This window comes from Lepidochelys kempii, chromosome 25 (assembly GCF_965140285.1).
Source record: "Lepidochelys kempii isolate rLepKem1 chromosome 25, rLepKem1.hap1, whole genome shotgun sequence".
NCBI classification, from domain to species: Eukaryota; Metazoa; Chordata; order Testudines; family Cheloniidae; genus Lepidochelys; species Lepidochelys kempii.
Window position 1 is genome coordinate 14,985,205 of NC_136404.1, and position 19,235 is coordinate 15,004,439.

General features: G+C 54.9%; 1 protein-coding gene across 3 annotated transcripts in view; it reads left to right on the forward strand.

Annotated features, from left to right (window-relative positions):
* The window catches only part of MIDN (midnolin), a 31,867-nt gene extending 15,149 nt beyond the window's left edge, over positions 1-16,718 (forward strand). For all 3 annotated transcript variants that reach the window (XM_073324260.2, XM_073324262.2, XM_073324261.2), the window contains exons 5-8: positions 2,114-2,506; positions 3,861-3,993; positions 4,527-4,820; positions 14,962-16,718. In XM_073324260.2, coding sequence (XP_073180361.1) covers positions 2,114-2,506; positions 3,861-3,993; positions 4,527-4,820; positions 14,962-15,224 — 1,083 coding nt within the window. In that variant the 3' untranslated portion in view covers positions 15,225-16,718. The remainder of the gene's footprint in view (positions 1-2,113; positions 2,507-3,860; positions 3,994-4,526; positions 4,821-14,961) is intronic.
* The last annotated feature ends 2,517 nt before the right edge of the window (positions 16,719-19,235 follow it).

The following is a 19,235-nucleotide window of genomic DNA, read 5'->3' on the forward strand; positions in this document are numbered from 1 at the left end:
AAAATTCCTGAGTGTGAAATCCACAGTGGGTTTTCCCCCTGGGCTTGGCCTTCCTGGTTAAAGGTCCCGCTGGAGATCTCCAGCTGCTGGGGGAATTCCCCTTCTTCCCAGCATCCCCCTCCGGCTGGGGCAGTGAACGAGAAAGAGATGCTGTGAAATCCCAACTACCTCTCCAGGAGTCTTCTGATAGTTCAGTGGGTACTTCTTTGCAATCCTTCTGTGGCTGTTTCCCTCTCGACTAAGTCACTGTGCAGGGATTTGGCTCCAATGCAGCCCTGGGACCCAAAGATCTAACTCAGAAATGGCCACTGAATTGTCTGGGTGTCTGTTTCTGGTCCCCCAGAGTTGATACCCCCACCATGGGTGTTGGGCCCTGGCAGTTCACGTTGACATTGGGTGTGCTTGTAGGTGCTCAGCACCTCTGGAAGACAGTCCAGTCCTGGGTGTCTTATGTGAGAGCCTCCATAACATGGGAGACCCAGATGTTTCCTTTCCCCTTTTAAAGATCTAACGTGTCATCTGCCTTTGTTTCACGGGTGTGTGAGATGGGCCCCCATGCCCAGAAACTGGGTTTATCCAGTGATTGAACAGGGCAAGTAGTCCGCTGAGGGACTGGCCCCAAGTCCTAGCCATGAAAGAAGTGTGCTTAGCCCCTTGGGCTGGAGGGATGTAGCCCCTCTGATCCTTACTTAGTGCTTTGTAGTGGGAGGTCTGGACATGCCAGCCAACTCATATTACAGCGCCTGGAAGGGCTGCTATCGCTCCAGATGGGGCGAGGAGCAGGGAAAATGGGGGTGACCCCTTAGCATTGGCTGTGACCTCCTTGGAAAGGAGGGAGTCAGGTGACTTTTCTTGGCATTGTCTCCGTCCCCTGCCACTGTCTCAGGTGCAGCGGGCTTGGCAGATGCTAGACTCGCCGGGGAAGAGAAGCCTCTTTCAGGCTATAGGGAAATGCAAATGCACAGCTGTGCAAATGAAAAGGGGTGCCTGTGTCACTGGGGTGGGGGTGGGCAGAAAGCGTCCACAGTAAGAGCCATGAAGAGTATGTCAGAGGGTGGATTCCAGCCCCCGCTGCTGGACCTTGTCCCGCTTCCCCCCACCCGGCTCTGGTTAATCTCCTCCTGTGCACTGCGGGGAGCGGCTGTGTGGGCAGGTTTATCACTAGGGTGGGGTGGCGACCCTCCCCTGTTTTTATTTTTGTAAAAACCGCCTCCGTCAGTTGCTCCCCTGGCACCACGGGTCACGCAAGGATGAGATGTGGCAGGCGAGTCCTGAGGGTTCTGAGCTTTAACCCATCAGAGTTCCCTCCCACCCCCTGCACCCCTCTGCCCGGTGTCCTACTGGAGTTCCTAAGGAGCAAGGGGGTCCCTCTTCTAAAAGGCCTGGCTTCTCAGTTGTAGCCCCGACGTGGCCCCTGCCTATCCAAGGCAGCTGCCCCCACCCTGCTGGCCTCTTGGCACGCTCCCCCTTTCCTGCTTCTGCTCAGTCAGCAGTCGTGGGAGCTCTCCGGGTGCTGATGCCCATGTCGCTCTGGGATGGCTGCAGGCTCCTTCCGGGTTCATTGCCCTGCTGCAGGGAACGCAGCCCTTCTGTATGTGGGCTGGGAGAAGACAGTGTGGGCATGGGGGGTGAGATCATGGTGGGGGAAGAGTGGGATACAGACTGGGGGTGTGTGTGTGGGGGGAAGGGGGTGGTTAATGGCTTCTGGGCCAAGTACCTACCCCAGAAGCACAAATCCAGCTCCCTACCCCTAAATGATCAAAGCAACCTTTCATATCCTACCCCCCCGTCCATCGTCCCCCCCCAGTCCTGTGATCAGTCTACTCAGGGGAAGCCCATGGGTGCCCCCCTCTAGGACTCCTGTTCCTTCACTGAATCGGGGGGCCAGAGGGGCACAGCTGGGCAATGGAGAGAAGGCAGCGCCACTTGGCAAAGTCAAAGCAACCCCGAGCTGTCCTGTCCTGTTTCTCGCCCCCATATCTTGGAACCGGTTGCACCGGGGACCGTTCTGCTGCCCCTTTGCAGTGGGTCGGACTCTGCTGGTGCCCCCACCTCACCCAAAGCTGCTGCACCGCGATTGAGACTGTGACCCTAACTCCTCTCCTCTCCTCAGGTCAATGACTTCCTGTCAGGAAGGTCCCCCCTGACGCTAGCCCTGCGGGTCGGCGACCACATGATGTTCGTGCAGCTCCAGCTGGCGGCTCAGCAGAGCGGAGGGCAGCTCCAGCATCGGCACGTCATCGCCAGCCGGGGGGAGCCCGGGGCAGCGGCCGGCCCCACCCCCCAGTGCAGGACGCTTCACGGAGGGAGCAACTCCAACTTCGCCCGCATCCCAGTGGTGCCCACCTGCCAGCAGAGCCCTGCCCCCAGCCCCGCCCCCTCGGCACAGGCCACGCCCATGTACTGTAACGCCGCCCACCCGGCCCCTGTCACAGCCGGGATGTTCCGGTCACACGGGGCCAGCACGCAAACAGTTAACAGCAGCGTCGTCTCCTCCTGCTCAGAGGTGAGTCTGGCTTTAAAAAATAAATCAGGTGGGGAGAGAAAAGGAGGGAGCTGGGCCTCCAGACTCCTGGGTTCTAGTCCTGGGTCTGGAAGGTGTCTTTTCTTTAGTGGTTAGAACAAGAACCTGTCTATTTCCACTCCTGCCACTGACCGGTCACAGCCCAACTCTGTGCCTCAGTTTCCCCATCTATAAAACGAGGGTGTTGTGAGGCCTTGTTACATTTTTCCAAATGCTGTGAGATCCTGAGGCAAATGGTGCCAGAAAAAGGCATAGTATTCTCTTTTTATTGCAAAGCGTAAGGCAAAGGTCTCCTGCTTTAGATTTTGGTAGGGGGTGTCGAGGGAGAGCGTTTCCCTGTGTGAGAGACGCTCTCCAGTCTGGTCTGTGTACTGCCTCTTGTGCTTTGACTGCAAAATGCTTATAATCCAAGGAAAACCCCAGCCTGCCATGGGAGGAAATATCCAGCAGCCCTCAGGTCTCAAAGTAGGATCACTGCTTATCAGACTCATCATAATCCTTGACTGGCATCTTTCATTGCCAAGCACTTCCCAAAGGCAGGCAGCCACATTATCACCATTTCACAGGTGGGTAAACTGAGGCACAGATAAGGGAAAGCAACTTACTCAAGGTTTTGCAGCAGAGCCGGGAGTAGATCCCAGGTCTTCTCGTGCCCTAACCACTAGACCATGCTCCCTTCCAAGTGAGTAGGTGTCTTGGCCCAAATGGGTTCATGGGTCTTGGAGGCTCAAGACCCAAACGTAAGGCAGGTGTTAGCAATGAAGATGCCCTCTAAATCCTTTTTCTTCACTGTGAATGGTTTTGAACTGGGCTTGGCCAATGGCAGGTTTGAAACCTGGCTGATTTCTGGTATTGCTTTTGGAAGTGCCCTGTGACTGCATGGCCTAGTTGATATAGCATTGGACTGGCATGCAGAAGATCTGGGTTCTGTTCCTGGCTCTGCCACTGCTGGGTGAGCAAGTTGCTTCAGTGCCCTGTACCTCAGTTTCCCCATCTGTAAAATGGGGATAATGATGCTGCCCTCCTTTGTAAAGTGCTTTGAGATCTGTGGGTGACAAGCACTAGTTAAGATCGAGGGACAATGATGATTATGGGATCGCCCTGCGTGGGTGTGGGTACTGCCTTGTCCCAAAGGGTTGAGGGAAACCTCATGCCTTATGCTGGCCAAGGAAATAAGATTGCAACTTTGGAGTTTGGATGTGGGACTTTTTCCCCCAGCCACCCGTCAACCTAGGGTCTGCCCCTGTGGCTGCAGGTTAGTGGGAGCCTTCAGGTCCATTAGTGTCTGTTTGCTTCTAATGGTTAATAAGCGTCTCTCTTTCCTGCCACTTGCCAGGTGGACTGTAGCACCCGGAGTAACAATTCTGCCAGCAGCAACCCAGCCCCAACAAGCCGATCCCGCAAGCCTGGCGCAGTCATAGAGAGCTTCGTTAACCACGCTCCTGGGGTCTTCTCAGGGACCTTCTCCGGTACGTTGAGAGCCCAGGGAACTGTGGGCTCGATTCTCCTCTCACCAGTTCCGGTGCGATGCCATTGGCAAGCACCGGTGTGTGTGGCTGGGGAATTGGAGACTGTCTTTTTTTCACGCTGCTTGTGCAGAACAATGGGGAGGGGAGAACCAGGGCTGGACCAAGGCCCAGGTTGGTTGGCGTGGTAACCAGAAGCTGTTGCCAAGTGAGGGCAACTTTTGGTGGCTAATGAGAGCTGAGTTTGATGCGTCTCTTCCTACCTCAGCATCCTGCCTGGGATGGGGGCTTGTGCCAGCTTTGGCTGCCAGCCTTCCTGGGAGATTCAGTGCATTGACCCCCTCGACCCAGGGCCCTGCACTGTGACCTGCCCCAGAACACAAAGATGCTTATGGGGAGCCACTGAGGGGTGGGACAGAGTGTGCCAAGGGTAGGGCTCAGCTACTGCCCCCCAAGCATCCCCTACAGGCAGCCTGGCATGACGCATCCCCCCTGACCCTTTTCCTCCCCCTCCCCCTGACTCTTCTCCCCTGCAGGCACTTTGCACCCCAACTGCCAGGACAGCAGCGGGCGGCCCCGGCGTGATATCGGCACCATCCTTCAGATCCTCAATGACCTCCTGAGCGCCACGCGGCACTACCAGGGCATGCCTCAGTCCCTGACGCAGCTGCGGTGCCAGACGCAGTGCGCCCCCTCCTCGCCCCCGCCCTCCCCGGACCCCGCCAGCAAAACTACCTCAGAGAAACTGACGTCCGCGACCGCCATGGCCTCGCAGCCCCTGCACTCCGTGGTCCAGTGCCAGAGCCAAATCAGGATGTGCAAGCCCAGTGGTGAGTCCCGCCCCGTGACCCCCGCATGTGGCCCTGTGGCTGTTTGCTTGTCCCTGTTGGCTGAGCTATGGCTTTGCCGCTCGCCGCAGGCCTCGTTGTTGGGGAAGCTGTGACATGTCCATGGCAACTAGGCTGGACCAGGCCCACCACGGGCCCAAGACAGGTGTGATGCTGAGAGTGCTGGCTGGGTCCTGGCACCCCATTGATTTCAGTGGTGTGTGGACAGAGGCGCAGCTGAGTGAAAGTTAAAGGCCATCAGAGGCAGGAGGATGGTTCTGCTGATCATCTTAGTGCGGCGCTCAGAAGGAGGAGTGGGGGGGGGCTTTTGCATTTCTTTCTCCCCAGGCCTAGGTTCTTGATGGGCTGCAGGGCCCCTGCTGACGACAGAGGAAGTGTGGGTGATGGGGTGGGAAGGAAGGAGGCTGGGTCCCTAGCTGGGATTTGCTTGCTCCGATTCACTTCCTCTGTGTATCCGGTTCCGTCTGCCTCTTTGTTCTGTAACTGTCCTGATGGGGCTTCCAGCCAACTGGCGGGGAAGGGGGGGCAGCGAAGGGGGAGGGTGAAAAGCCGAGTGTTCCCAAGTACCACGATTTGCCCTTCGCCGAAAGAAGGCCGAGAGATTGAGCCTGGTTCTGGGTGAAACCCCAGCACTTCTAGCCAAGGGTTAACTCCCCTGGTAGAGCTGCCTGTGCTCAGACTCCACCCTCTGCTGCAGAGTAAAGAGCCTGTTTGTTTGCTTATTTATTTATTTTAATGACTGGCCCTTTGCCATCTTGTTCCAAAAGCCTCTTCGCATAGGACCCCCCCCAGTGTCTGTAAAGACTGCAGAAGGCTTAACAGCAGAATAATTAAACCAATGGAGGCTGTTGATTGACTTGGGGGGGCTGGGTGTGTGATAGGGCGCTCTGTTTACACCGTGTGCTAGGCACAATAGCCCACATGCTCAAAGGTGTTTAGGGTCCTAATTCCTTGATTTCAATGGAAGCTAGGGGCCAAAATACCAGTGAGGGTCTGGCCCTATAGAAATGGAAGGTCCCTGCCCTGACGATCTTACAATGCTATTATCTTTAGGTCCTCTGCTTGTGATTTGCCTATTAAAATGTACTGTCATGCCTATGCTTTCTTGGCTACATACTGATTTGGAGTGATGCAGAATCGCCCCATTGGAGGGACCCAGTATCAATGCTCTCACCCTCCAGTGGGCAAGCTGGGGGCTATGCATTTAATGTGCAAGTTTCTCTCCTCTTTAAAAAAAAAAAAAAAAGAAAAGAAAAGAAAAATCTCTTTGCCCCCAATTTGCATCTCATCCATGCAGTTAAGGCATGCAAGGCGCTCAGTGATTCCCTGAGGAATTTGCAAACCTATTACCTGTTTCTTATCTGTGTGTTTACCTTTCCCCTTCAACCCTAGTAGGGGGTGTGTGTGCCCCAGTGAGTTAATGTAGAAAACCACAGGGCTTGTGTTAACCCATTCAATGGGCAGGGGCTATAGTTGGCTGATTACTCAAATGGGGTTCTAAAAGCTGCCAAATAATGTCACCGAAAGAAGAGACTGTCAATTTTGCTTCCTGTTTGGTGAATTGGACTCAGGGGGATGGGGAAACTAGTCCTGGCATTGAAAATAAAATAAAATTTTAAAACCTAAGACTTAAAATGAAGAGCCAAGATTTTCACTGGTGAATTTTGGGACTCCAACATGGTCTGATCTTCAAAAAGTACCCTTTGCAAATCAGGCCCCTCTGTTATACTACCTAGCACTTTTAATCCGTAGATCTCAGAGTGCCTAACAAAGGATGTCGGTTTTATGATCTCCCCCTACCCTTCAGAGATGGGGAAACTGAGGCCCAGAGTCTTGCCCATGGTTACCCAGCAGGGCCATGGCAGAGCTGGGAATAGAATCCAGGTCTCCTGAATCCCACTGTTGTGCCCTAGCCACTAGGTGTCCCCTGTCAGAAGGCGGGGGACACCCCAAAAATCTCTAGTTACTTGTGAGAATCTTGGCTAAGGATTGTGGAAGCTCTTCAAGGGCAGGGGCTGCGAACACCTGTGTGTGTGTACAGCACCCATTAAGGGGGGAGGGGTCCTAAGTCTGATCAGGTTAGCTGTGATATAAATAAGTTGGTGTTCATAGGTGTGACCTTGAGGCTTGGTGGCATGGTTCTGAAGGAACACGTGCGTGTCCCATTGTAGGTCTCCAACACTGTTTGGCACAGTTGGTGACATTGAGGACTGTTCCGTATACAGGGGGCACTTAATGCCTTTGGGAAACTTTTGCCCCACTTACTCAGATGTTTAAAATGGGGGAACCAAGCGCTGGCCCCGGTTGTGGCCGCTGGCTGAACTCTTCTCAGAATTATCTGGCCGTTTTTTTTATGTTCTATATGTTTGTTGAACCGTGTTCTGTGCCGGCGTTGTGACTCCATTCGGATTGGTGGCATTACCAATGGGTAACTTGGCCTGGGGTGTGCATGCGTGGGTTTTGGAGGACTCCTGGAATGGGGGTGACTCTGCGCCCACCCCCCCCCCCCAGCAATTCTTGGTGCAGAAAGATTTTTATCCCTTCCTCTGATCTCATTCAGCAAGCCACCATCTCCTCCCACTTCCTTCTTTCCCTCCAATCTCTCCTGTCTGTCCCCTGCTGCTCTCGCCTCTGTTCCGGCTACAATGCAGCCACACACGCACACCCCCTTCTCCACTTGCCGTCTAAATCCAGGGCGAGACAAAGGGCCCCATTCAGAGCCAGGGAGGCTGGTTGGGGAGGGGTGGGGAAGAAAGCACTTGGCCTCTGGTTTGGCATTTTTGGCCTGGCCCTGAGGAAGCTGTAGGCTGGGGACATGCTGCAGAAATAGAAGTCGGGGGGAGAGTTTGTGTGTGGGGTCAACACAAAACAATCCTGCTTTTTCTTCCTGGCAGACTTGAAAATATACTTTCCACCCCTCGCCCTGGGCCCTTTCCCAGCTGGGGGCAGAGCCCTCTGTCTGGGTGCCAAGCTTTGGGGTGCTTCTAGGTGGACTCCAGCCAGTCATCTGCCTGGATAGGACTTCGCATCTGCCCTCGATTACGCAGGATCCTAGAAGTCAGACGTGTGCCCCCAGCCCCAATCCAGTTTGCCACCTCTGCAGAAGTTCATGAGCCTTGCAGCTGTCGCAGACAAGCCATTGGCATAGTCTGTCCAGGCACCTGCGTGGAGGCAGTGGGGTCTAGTGATCAGAGCACAGGTTGGGAGTCAGGACTCTTGAGTTCTATCCCCAGCTCCGGGAGTGGAATAGAGTCCAGTGGTTAGAGCAGGAGACTGGGAGTCAGGACTCCTGGATTCCATTCCGAGCTGCGCTGATGGCTCACAATGGCCAAGAGGCTCGCCCTCTCTGTGCCTCGGTTTCCCCCCAGTGTGGGACCGTTTCCTGACATCACACATGGGTGGGGGTGGGGTGGCTCCTGCGGCCAAACCCATGCGCTGCCAGCCAAGGGCTTTGAGGTCCCTCCAAGGGCAGAGCGTTGGTAAGAGGCTGTGTATGCGGCTGGTAAGGCAGGGCCCTGTCTCTACCCCGCCCACCCGTTCCCATGGCAGGGCTCGGCTGGGGTATGCGTGTAGGAGGCCTCCACTTATCTGCAGGGAGCAGCTCTTTATCCACCTTGAGCTTTGGGCCCTGTGCCGCCCCCTCCCATCCCCAGAAAGTTAATTTCTTTCCTTCCCGCCCCCTCCTTGTTCTTCCTTTCATGACGCCGGAGCCGCCGAACAGGGCTTAGCAGGATTCTTGCGCCCGGGGACGTCACCGGCATGTGAGACGGGCAGCTGCCCTCCCTCATAGGGAAGTGTCTCTTGGCAGGGGAGAGAGAAATGAGACGTGGCAACCAACCAGCTTCCGAGCTGCCCAGATGCTGGCGGCTGCTTGCCCTGGAGCCGGGGCAGGATTCGGGGTCTCTCTCTGCCTGTGGGGAGCTGAGGGGTGCGGGGGGGGTGTCGTCCTCAGATGAGCTCCCTCCATCTCTCTCCATTCTCCTTTCCTTTCCCCTCCATCCTGCCTTCCCAAGCTCACTGCTGCAGGCTGCCTAGCAAACCCCAGCCTCTGGCTTCAGCCCTTCCTACGTTCTCCTTTTCCGCCATCCCCGGGGAGGCCTCTCTGGGTGAGCTCCCCTCCTCCACTCGGAGCAATGCTGCTTCCTCCCCCCCGCAGCCCCTCTCAAAGTCCTTTCAAGCCCCCCTTGCTGGGATCGACCCCCCAGAGCAGCCTGGGGCCGGGGGGGAAGCTGCATTCCATCCACCCCAGCTTCCCCGCTCTGTTTGTTCACTTGGCTCCGGCGCAGGGAGGTGGGCGCTGCAGAAAAGAAACTGAGGGGGAGGGAGAGAGAGAGGAGAAGAAGAAGAAGAAGAAAAAGAAGGGGGTAAGGCGGTGGGGGGGAGAGGCAACAACAAAGGCCCTGCTCCAGGGGCTGGAGATGTGCTGAGCCCTGCAGGAAGCCGACTCCAGCTGCCCCCCCCTCCCACCCCGTTCCTAGGGTTTGGGAGGGGTCATGGACCTTTCACTGATTGGTTTTGAAATAACATTGCACACCTTGCTTCCAGCCTCTTCCCATGCCCCCCCGATCGGTGCTGCTTAAACTCTGCGTGTGATTGTGGGGGGGTGGGAACCCAACTCCTCCCCCCACCCCATTTAATTCACCCTCCATCGGTACCCAAGGGTGGAGGAAGCTTTTGTAAAGCTATTGACTCTGGGACCCCCTTTAAGCCCACGCACACACATTGCAAAGCCCCATGAATGGTTAGAGTAGGAAATGGCTGGTTCTCTGCTGGAGATGATCTGTGTTGGGGGGGACAGGCGGGGGCTGTGGGAACAGCCCTCTCTCCTCTTCCCAGTAGGGGTTTGAAACTGGGGCAGGAGGGGGTGCTGGGTGGAAGGGAGGGGCTCGGCGGATAGGGTGTGTCTGAGACGCACTCGCTCAGGCGTGGAAGGTAGCGTCTCTCCTCCCGCTCCCCCCCCAGCAGTCGCTCCCCTTTGTACACCTGCACTGCTCGAAGCAGGAAGGGAGCCGGGACTCCTGGCCGCCCCGAGGTTCCTTCTCTGCAACGATTTGCTTAAAGAAAAGAACTGAAACTGGAAGTCACTCGCGTTTCTGAAGCCCAGGCGGGGGCCGCATAGTGGTGTGCCGTGCAAATGTGATTCTTCGCGTCCATCCCCCCCTCCCGCCCACTGGGTCTTTGCCTCTCAGCCAATGCAAACAAGAGCTCGCTGGGGCCCGAACGTCGCGTGCAAGCGCTCCCAGAGAGCCTGAGCGAGGCCCGGTGGGATGGGAACTAGGCCACGGCAGCCATCTTGAAACATGGCTGCTGCTGGAGGACTCGGGGCTGCCCAGTCTCTCGTTTTCTCTCCCCCGCCCCCCCTTCCCCAGCTGCTTTTGCACTGTCCTTGCTGGTGAAAAGATACAGTAGGGTGGGTTCTTTCTCGCTGGGGCCCATGGCGCCTGCGTGCTGCACGGCCACCCAGCCATCTTGCGGCTGCTTTTCACGTCACGTGGCTGGGAGCACAGCCGGGTCCCATTCTGCGTGCTCGGCCCTCAACCGGCCCAACCCCGGTGGCTCCTCTTGGCACCACCTTGCCCGGGAAGCGGGACAGAGCCGGGGCTCGCCAGCAGGGAGGGCTAAGGAGCAGGGTGGCGGACATTAAGGGGGCCCCTCGGGGTTGGCTGGGTTTTCTGTGTCTCAGAGGTGGCAGTGCTACTCTGAGGCTGAGCTGGTTTCCAAGGACCTGTCCACTCTATAGAAATGCTGGCATCCGCGTGGGTCTGCATGCAACTGAGGGACAGTGGTCCCATCTACGCCACAAGGTGAAATAGTGTTTGACCAGCAAAAAAAAAGGGGGGGAGGGATGGGGCAGATTTAACATGTAGTCACCCGTTCGTCCTGCTCCCGATGTAGCAACTTCTTCCAGGATGGACAAGGGTTATATAGGGTTTTATAGGGCTATATGGACTTTATAGCCCAGTCTGAAATGGGCTATAAAGCCTGGTAGCTGCATCATGGCCTAGGACCCTTTTAACTGGGCTTCTCCAGAGCCTGCTCAGCCCCAGTGCAGGATCTGGCACAGGTTCTGGCATGGGTGTGAAACTCTAGCGTGTGAGAGAGGGGAGACAGATGCTCCACCTCCTCCACCCTGGGGGTTTAATAACAAGGTTCATAGACGCCCTCACCCTGCAAATCCCTTCTGCCCTGTGTTAGAACCTGGCTCAGACATGTTTGCAGCTGACATATCTGTGGGTAGGGGCTGGAGGGAGTGGGGGCAGCTCTCCATTTCTCTCTGAGCAATCACCCCAGCCCCGGTGACCCCTAGCCACGTACTCGGCTGTCCCGAGCTCCTGGGAACAGTAGCGTTGCTGTGTGAGGACGGATCTGGCCCAGACTGTCTCTTTGCATTGCTGGCTGCAGGGGAAGTCGCTCAGAGAGCTCTCACGGAGGGAAGGGGCGAGGGGGGGAGGGCAGGGGCACAAACCAACACTGTTGCTTGTGTTTAGCCGGCTACCCACAGCGCCCCGCTGGCTCGCACGCCAGACAAACAGGGCTAGTATCTCTGCAGGGATTTTTTTCCTCCCTTTCCCCCTAGAGGGGATCCTAACTATTTAAGGCTTGTGCATGCCGAGCATGCCTTTCCGCCCACTGATGCAGCCATGGACGGCAAGGGGGCCTGAGGCATCAGTAGCATTTGGAGAGGGTCTCTGCAGGGGGGCGCTGAGGGGATCTCTGGTGGGAGGGCTCTGGCAAGAGCTGCCGCCAGTGGGCAGTTTAGCTGTAGCTACAGGGGAGAGGGTTTGGTGTGGCTGTAGCTGAGGGGAACTGATTTCAGGGCCCCCTTCCCCATCTGCCACGGGGCTCTCTTGCATAGCTATCTCCCTGTGCACCGCTGGTTCTTAGCCGAGCTGCTATCAGGACCCTGCAACAGAAAACAGCTGGGGGGGCCAAGTGGGATGGATCACACCTGGGGACCCCCCTCCCCAGAAACCTGAGCAGGTGTGTGCTTTGGATCTGGGGTTTGGGGTGGATGACTTGCGATCGGACATGCCATGGGTCCGGGAGAGCCTCGTTGTGTCTGGGTAATGCCTAACACCACGGGACTGGGGCCTCTGGCCCTCCCCCAATACAGATAAGGAATATTAACTCTCTGGAGCCTCTAGGTTCTCGCCAGGCCCCGACAATCCAGTCTTGGAGCCCCTCACCAGTATGTCCAGCCTTCTCCTCCTAGCCACATCCCTCCCCCTAGAGCTGGAAGAGTGCTACCCCTGCTTCATAGATTGGGGGGAAACCAAGGCACAGAGACCAGGGAGAACTGATTCCCCTCCTTGTAATGGGGGAAACAGGGAACCCATATTTTCTGTGCCTCGGTTCTGTCCGGCCCATTTTCCTGCCCCCATGCGCACACACAATGACCATCCTTGTCTGCTCGCAGCCCGTGTGGTTCGGGGCCTCGTCGGTTCTAGTTCCCTGTCTGCCAGGCTGCAGAACCGATCTGCTGTAATCCCATCTCTGTCTCTCGCCACCCCACCTAGTGCCACATGCGCCCTCCCCTCCCCCGGCGCTGGGGGGAGAGAGAGCCGCTTTCACGGCCAAGTTTATTATTGAGTGGGATCCTCTTTTCCTCTTTCTCCGGCACTGAAGCCCATATCTATAAATGTGCAATTGTTCATCCTCCCACTCGCTGCTAAAGCAAGCGGGGCGCTCGCTCTCTGGCGCGCCCTCTCCCCGGCGCTCAGAGGAGTGGGTGGGAAGCAGCCAGTGGCTTCTGTTCCACTCAGTAAGGGGGAGCCCCCCACATTAAAATGCCCAGCAAACCTACCTCTGCCCCGGCACAATCTCTCCCTTTGCAGGAAGAGCACCTGAGCAGCGTCCCTGCCCACTCCTTCCAACCCCTTCCTCCCCGGAAGCAGAGCTGCTCCATGCTCTCTGTGGCCTCCATACCACCCTTTTCGGGCTCTTCCACTGGGGGGCCTTCTCCGGTGTGGGTGGCACTGGCCGTAGCGCCCCCCACCCCACCCCGGAAGCTGTTTTGAGGCGGGATCCAGCCTGGGGGAAGGAGGGGGTCTTAATAGCCCCCTCCCCGCTCTGCTGAGGCCAGGCTGTGGATCCAGGCTCTTCCCCACTGCTGTGCGGTCTCCTGTCTGTCCGCCTCTTGGAGGCCCGGGATAGCGGCATTTTGGGGGGCTGAAGCAGAGATGGGGGGGGGCTGGTACAGCCAGAACTAGGGATCAAACTGGGTGCTCTTTGCGTGGGTCACCGGGAAGAGGGGGAATGCTGGGAGCTGGAAGGGCCTGTACAAAATGGTTCTCCTTTCCCAGCTGTCCGTCGTCCGTCCCCCCCCGTCCTCCTAGACACACCATGCTCTATTTATCCTTGGGTATAGGAAGGAAGAAGGTGTGTGTATGGGAGGGGGTATGTTTCCTCTCCCAACCCCCTGCTGTTTCCATGGCGATAAAACAAACATGACACTGCTTGTGAATTGGGGAGATTTGTGTTGATTTTGGGACATGTCTGGGAATGAAGCTTTCTGGCCTGTACTCCGGGAGGGGTAAATAATTCTTTGGGGGGGGGTAGGGACTGAAAGGAGTGGGGGAGTTCAGAGGAACTCAGTTAGGAGTGGGGCAGCTAGCAAGCATTTGGCGCTGGGGCGGGATCACTCCTGATGGCCAGACAGGGGAGTCCTCGGTGCATGGCCTCCGACCGCATGGCAGTTCAGCCGGAGTTTCTGATCACAGCTGCTGCCCTAAGCCGTCTCAGTTCCTGGTCCAGCTTCTCCCTCTCCTTTGGGATCCTGCTGGTAGGAAAGGTGCTAGAATTTGAACTTTCCTTAGACTGCCAGAGGTGGTGGGATCCAGGGAGTAGAACAGGGGGCCTGGGAGCCAGGATTCCTGGGTTCTATTCCCAGCCCTGGGAGAGGAATGGCGTCCAGTGGTTGTAGCAAGGAGCTGGGACTCAGGACTCCTCGGTTCTAGTCCCAGTTCTGCCGCTGACCTGCCAGATGACCTTGTAACACTTTTTAAAAGGCCTATTGGATCAAAAAAGGCAACATTGTTCCCTCTAGCATGTCTTTTTAGTGCTCTCCCAGGTCTAGTATTTAAATTGTTCCTGCTCCTCGCCTCAGTTTCCCCATCTGTGGATAAGGGGATAATTCTCGCCTACTGGTTCACGCAGTGCTTGTAGATCCTTTGTTGAATGGTGCTCTCGAACTGGGATGCTTGATTGTCATGAGGTGTTTTTCACTCCCACCTCTGCCATTTGGGCAATTCTCCTCCGCAGGTATTTTCAAAGGGGCGGAAGGGCGGTAGTTACATAAGAGCGGTCACACTGGGTCAGACCAAAGGTCAGTCTAGCCCAGTGTCCTGTCTTCTGACAGTGGCCAATGCCAGCTGCCCCAGAGGGAATGAACAGAACAGGGAATCATCAAGTGATCCATCCCCTGTCGCCCATTTCCAGCTTCTGACACACACAGGCTAGGGACACCATCCTTGTCCACCCTGGCTAATAGCCATTGATGGACCTGTCCTCCATGAACTTATCTAGCTCCTTTTTGAAACCTGTTACAGTCTTCGCCATCACAACATCCTCTGGCAAGGAGTTCCACAGGTTGACTGCGTTGTGTGAAGAAACACTTCCTTTTGTTTGTTTGTTTGTTTTTAGAATCTGCTGCCTGTTAATTTCATTTGGTGACCCCTAGTTCTCGTGTTATGAGAAGGAGTAAATAATGTTTCTTTATGCACTTTCTTCACACCAGTCATGATTTTATAGATCTCTATCCTATCCCCCCCAGTCGTCTCTTTTCCAAGCTGAAAAGTTCCAGTCTCATTAATCTCTCCTCATACAGAAGCTGTTCCAGACCCCTATTCATTGAATCCATCCCCTTTATGCATTTGAGGAGCTGATGCATGCATAAATCCCACTGAAACTGGGGTGGGTACTTCCGCATCTGCCTTCCTCATCTGTAAAATGGGGATAATAATCTATTGAGCTAGCAAGGGAGATCCCCCGCCCTGATGGCTTTGCAATGTGCTGTACAGCGCTGATCATGGTGGGAGCCCCTGGGAGCTGCGGTAACATAAGCAAGACTCCAAATGTGAACCCATAAAACTAACACATGCCCCCGATTGCTCTTTGGTGTCAGGTGACCGTCTGCGGCAGACCGAGAACCGCGCCACCCGCTGCAAGGTGGAGCGCCTGCAGCTGCTGATGCAGCAGAAGAGGCTGCGTCGGAAGGCACGGCGGGACGCCCGGGCCCCATACCACTGGCTGCCAAATCGCAAGTCCAGCCGGACCAACAGCAACAGCAGCGTGTCTAGCGAAGGCAGCCTGGACCTAGACTTCGAGGATTCAGTGTGGAAGCCTGAAGTCAAGGCAGACCTGAAATCCGAATTTGTTGTAGCATAGACACACACACACACCCCCACCCCGCCCCACCCCACCCCAGGCTGATATGAACGAACAGGGCCTGTGGTGGGACAGACCCCGCCGGGGAGAGCCAGGACTCTCGTCTCTTCAGTCCCATCGCTCGGATCTCCTCTGTATTCGCCGGATGCCTGGGGCAGACCTGGGTGACGTCTGTTGGAAAAGCGTGGAGGGGTTGCCCCACTTTTGATTTTTGTTCCTGGTTTATTTTTCAGAGGGAAGGGGATGGGATGAGGGTGGGGAAGGGAGCTCTCCCAGACGTATGATGCGGGGAGATGAAGCGCTGGAGTTTCAAGCTGGCGAACTGGATTTTGTTTTGTTCCCGTTTTGAATAATAAGTGGACTCTAACATGCCTGCCTTACACCGCCGCCGAACCAATAAAGCCAACGCACGAGAAACTGAACGGAGTCCGTCTGACGAATCAACAGGCTCCAGACTTCCTACGTTTTCGCAGAGCGGAGTGCTTGCTCGTCGGATGGGAGAGGGGAACTGTGGTTTATCAAAGCTGCTCATTTCGCTGTGAAAGACCCAAGCATGCACAGTACAAGCAAGCGCTCCCTGTAGGCTCGGAGCCTGGCGCTCGCTATATATATATATATATATATATATATATTTCGGGGGGGGCATGGAGAGGGCAGCTGTGCATGCTTGGGCCACATGGGATCCCAGAATTTGGGGGCTGTTTATTTTTCCTTCCCTCTTTATATGTAGCATTGCTCAGCTGTTGTTGGTTGTTTTTTTTTTTTTTGTAATTTAATTTTTTTTTTAAACCAATCCAACCCTGTCCCAACTCCACACAGTTAGGTTGCAGAACCCACATGCACTTTACAGGTCTCAGTTGTGAAGTAGTGCCGGGGCAGCTCTCCCCCGTCCCCCACCAGTAACAGCTTTGTGCTGGCTTTGGAGATCTCTGTTACGGACCCTCAGAGGAGATGCTGGGGGCATCCTCCCAGTTTGTTTATTCTCAACCCCCACCCCCTGCTTTGCATTGTAAATTACAATGCAATAGCTCTATCCTTCTTTTTTTTTTTAAACAAAAAATTATTTTGGTTGTTTGGGTTTTTTTGGTGTGTGTGTGGGTGTGTGTGGGTGTACTTAATTCTGACTCGTTGCAGCAGCAAAGGTGGCTTGCTTTATTTTCTATGGAAGAGGGAGGGTAAAATAAATAGATTTCCCCTCTGCTGTAGAGACCAACTTTTTAATTTCAGAAGGTTTTTTTTCCACCCAGCTGTTGGTTGTGTGTTTTTTTAACTTAAAAAAGGAAAATTAAGAAAAAAAAATAAAATAAAATCCAGTACTTGGTAATGGCTGTTTGCAGGCCTTGGGGCTAATATTTATAGACATTAATAACTTGACTGAGCCAGTACTGACCTAGTGTTGCCTAGACTGTAGAAATCCTTTTTCCTGTCCATTTGTTTTTTTCTTCCTTCCCCGTCAGGAGATCTGTGCAAATAGAAAACCCCACGTGATGTGTTTTTTGTCTGTAAAAGTCTTTTTTGTGTGTTTTGGGGGAGGGGTGGGAAAGAAGGGGGTGGGGGGTGGAGGGGAGAGATCAAATTTTCCATCTTACTTTTTTTTTTTTTTTTTTTTTTAAATTTGGGTGGTATGGATGCAAATAAACTTTAAAATAACATGAATGATCGCAGGGGGGAATCGGGAAAGAAAGTAGCAGTCCCTGTGGATTTTTCTGGGGTTTTTCCCTTTTTTTTGGTAGCATTAACTCAAACTTGGGGAGACAGGAGCCCTTGAACCACGGTTAGCTGAAGATAGCGTGGGGAGGTGGGTGGGGGTTGGGAAAACAACTCGATTTTGTCCCCCCTCCAAGGGGACTCGAGTTGGAATGTTATCTGCAGAACAAAGGGCGCTACTGGGGAATGAGTTAATTCAGGCCAAAGTGGGGCTGAAAGGAGTTGGTACTTTTAATTTCCAAAAACCCCCCTCCCTCACCTCCCACAGCTTTATTTCCCTCTCCAAGTCGAAAGGCAGCAGGGAGGGGCTACCCCCTTGCCTTTGGTCTTGCTCTGGGCCTGAGCTTTTGTCCGGGGTTAGAAGTGCTCGTGCTGAGGTGTCTTGGTCTGGGTTTCTACTGCTGTATTCCCCCAGCGCTCTCCCCTCTGCAGCCGCCTGCCCCATGAAAGGAAAAACTTGAAGCAACTTTGCCACTAGTGTATCCTGTTAGCTGGGTACCACCCGCGGCCCTGTTTCCCACCCTGTTTCTTTAGCCGGGGGGGAGGGGGAAGCAGGCTCTACCAATGCCCATACGGGTGTCCCTAAGGGGGTGTCTCGGAGTAGCATGTCTGTCTGAGGGCGATGGGGACTGTGGCATCGCTACCCTGGAACGACAGTGCCCTGGAAATCCAGGCAGGAGCACAGCTGGCCCCGGATTCTGGGTCCTTTTGGTTTTTAAACTCACTGGTGAGTTTGGGGTTGTTTTTTTTTTTTTTGTTTTTTTTTTTTAATCCGTTCTCCCCAAATGTATTGATACGGCCAGCCCCCCCCCCAATAAAAACACCAGCCCCCACTTTTTCTTTATCCCCCACAATTGTAGCAAGAACCCCACCCGTGAGCTGTCGTCCGGTTTTCTATGGTGTAGAAACCAAGTCCTCGGTAACGTCCATTCCTTCAGCATCACGGCCCGTTATTCTAGCGCCTCGGTGCTAGCTGATTGGCTCGGCCGCTTTCCGAGTAGTGGCGGGACCCCGCCCCCTCTGGTCACGTGACACCATTACACATCCTGTTTTCCCCAGCTGTGAACTTCCTTTGTACGTGTTGCTGTAGTTTTTTGTGTTTATTTTTTTAATTTTGAATTCAATATTTAAATGTACTATTTTGTACAGTGTGTGCACTCCTGCCATCATCCCCTCCTTGGCCTGGGGTTTTTTAAAAAAAAAAAAAATAAAAAATCTATAACGGGAAAAAATAACCATGATGGGGGGGGGGGGGGAAAGCATTAACCTTCTCCGGTGTGTGCGTGGGTGTGTGCGCGGGTGTGTGTGTGGGGAGGGTATTCATGTTATATCACCTCATTTAAGTTACCTGTATTAAATAAAATAAAAAAATAATGATTTAAAAGATAATAAACACAGAATGAACCCCGTGTGCTTCCGTCAGGCCGAGACGCCTCTCTCATTGCTGGACTGGAGGTGGCCTGGGCCTTCGGGGGTCGGCGGAGCTGCTGTTTGCGGTCCGGCCCAGAGCAAAGCTCCCGCACGGAAGCTGAGCGGCGTGTGGCCGGCTGAGTGTCTACTTTCTCTTCCCCAGGGAGCTGGCGGGGTGGCCTGGATTGTGTCAGGGCGTACACCAGTGCAAAGAGCGCGGGCCTCGCTTCTCTGCTGTGTCTTTGCAGGGGAGCAAACGAGCGCGCCCCTGCGCTTCACCTTGGCTGGGCACAAGTGGGAATGGTCCTGCAAAGGCACCCTGACCAATGCAAAAGGAGGGGAGCCCGTCTAGGGGGCGGAATGGGACGTGGGCGAGCTGGGTTCAATTTGTGGCCCAGGTGGAGCCTCCCTGCCTCACGTTGTCTTGTGCCTCAGACGCCCTTCCCTACCTCCCAGCGGGGTGATGGGAAGTGCAAATCCCTCTCCGTGCTCAGAGACTACTAGCTAGAGAGTTTCTCTGACTGCACATGGGGCTGGGACTGGTGAATTGGAGCTGAGGCTGTTTAAGACCTTGCTGCTCTTTGGACTGTGGAGATATTTTGGGGGTGGGGTGAGGGGGCCAAGGAGATCGGTCCTCTTTAATAAGCTGCCTTCGTGTTGTTTGGGTGTGTACATGGACATGCTTGTCAGTCTGTGTGTGTGTCCGTCCACAGGGGCAAGGGGGATGCAATCCCTAATTCCCCCCTCCCATTAGTCACCGTCTAGTTGGGGAGGAGGGGAGAGGGAGAACTGAACTCAGTACCACTGGGAAGGGAGGGGGTCGGCCAGGCCTGTTCCCTCTTTTGACTTGACACCTGGAGGAATGAAGGGGGGAGGGTTTGAGGTCACTTCTCT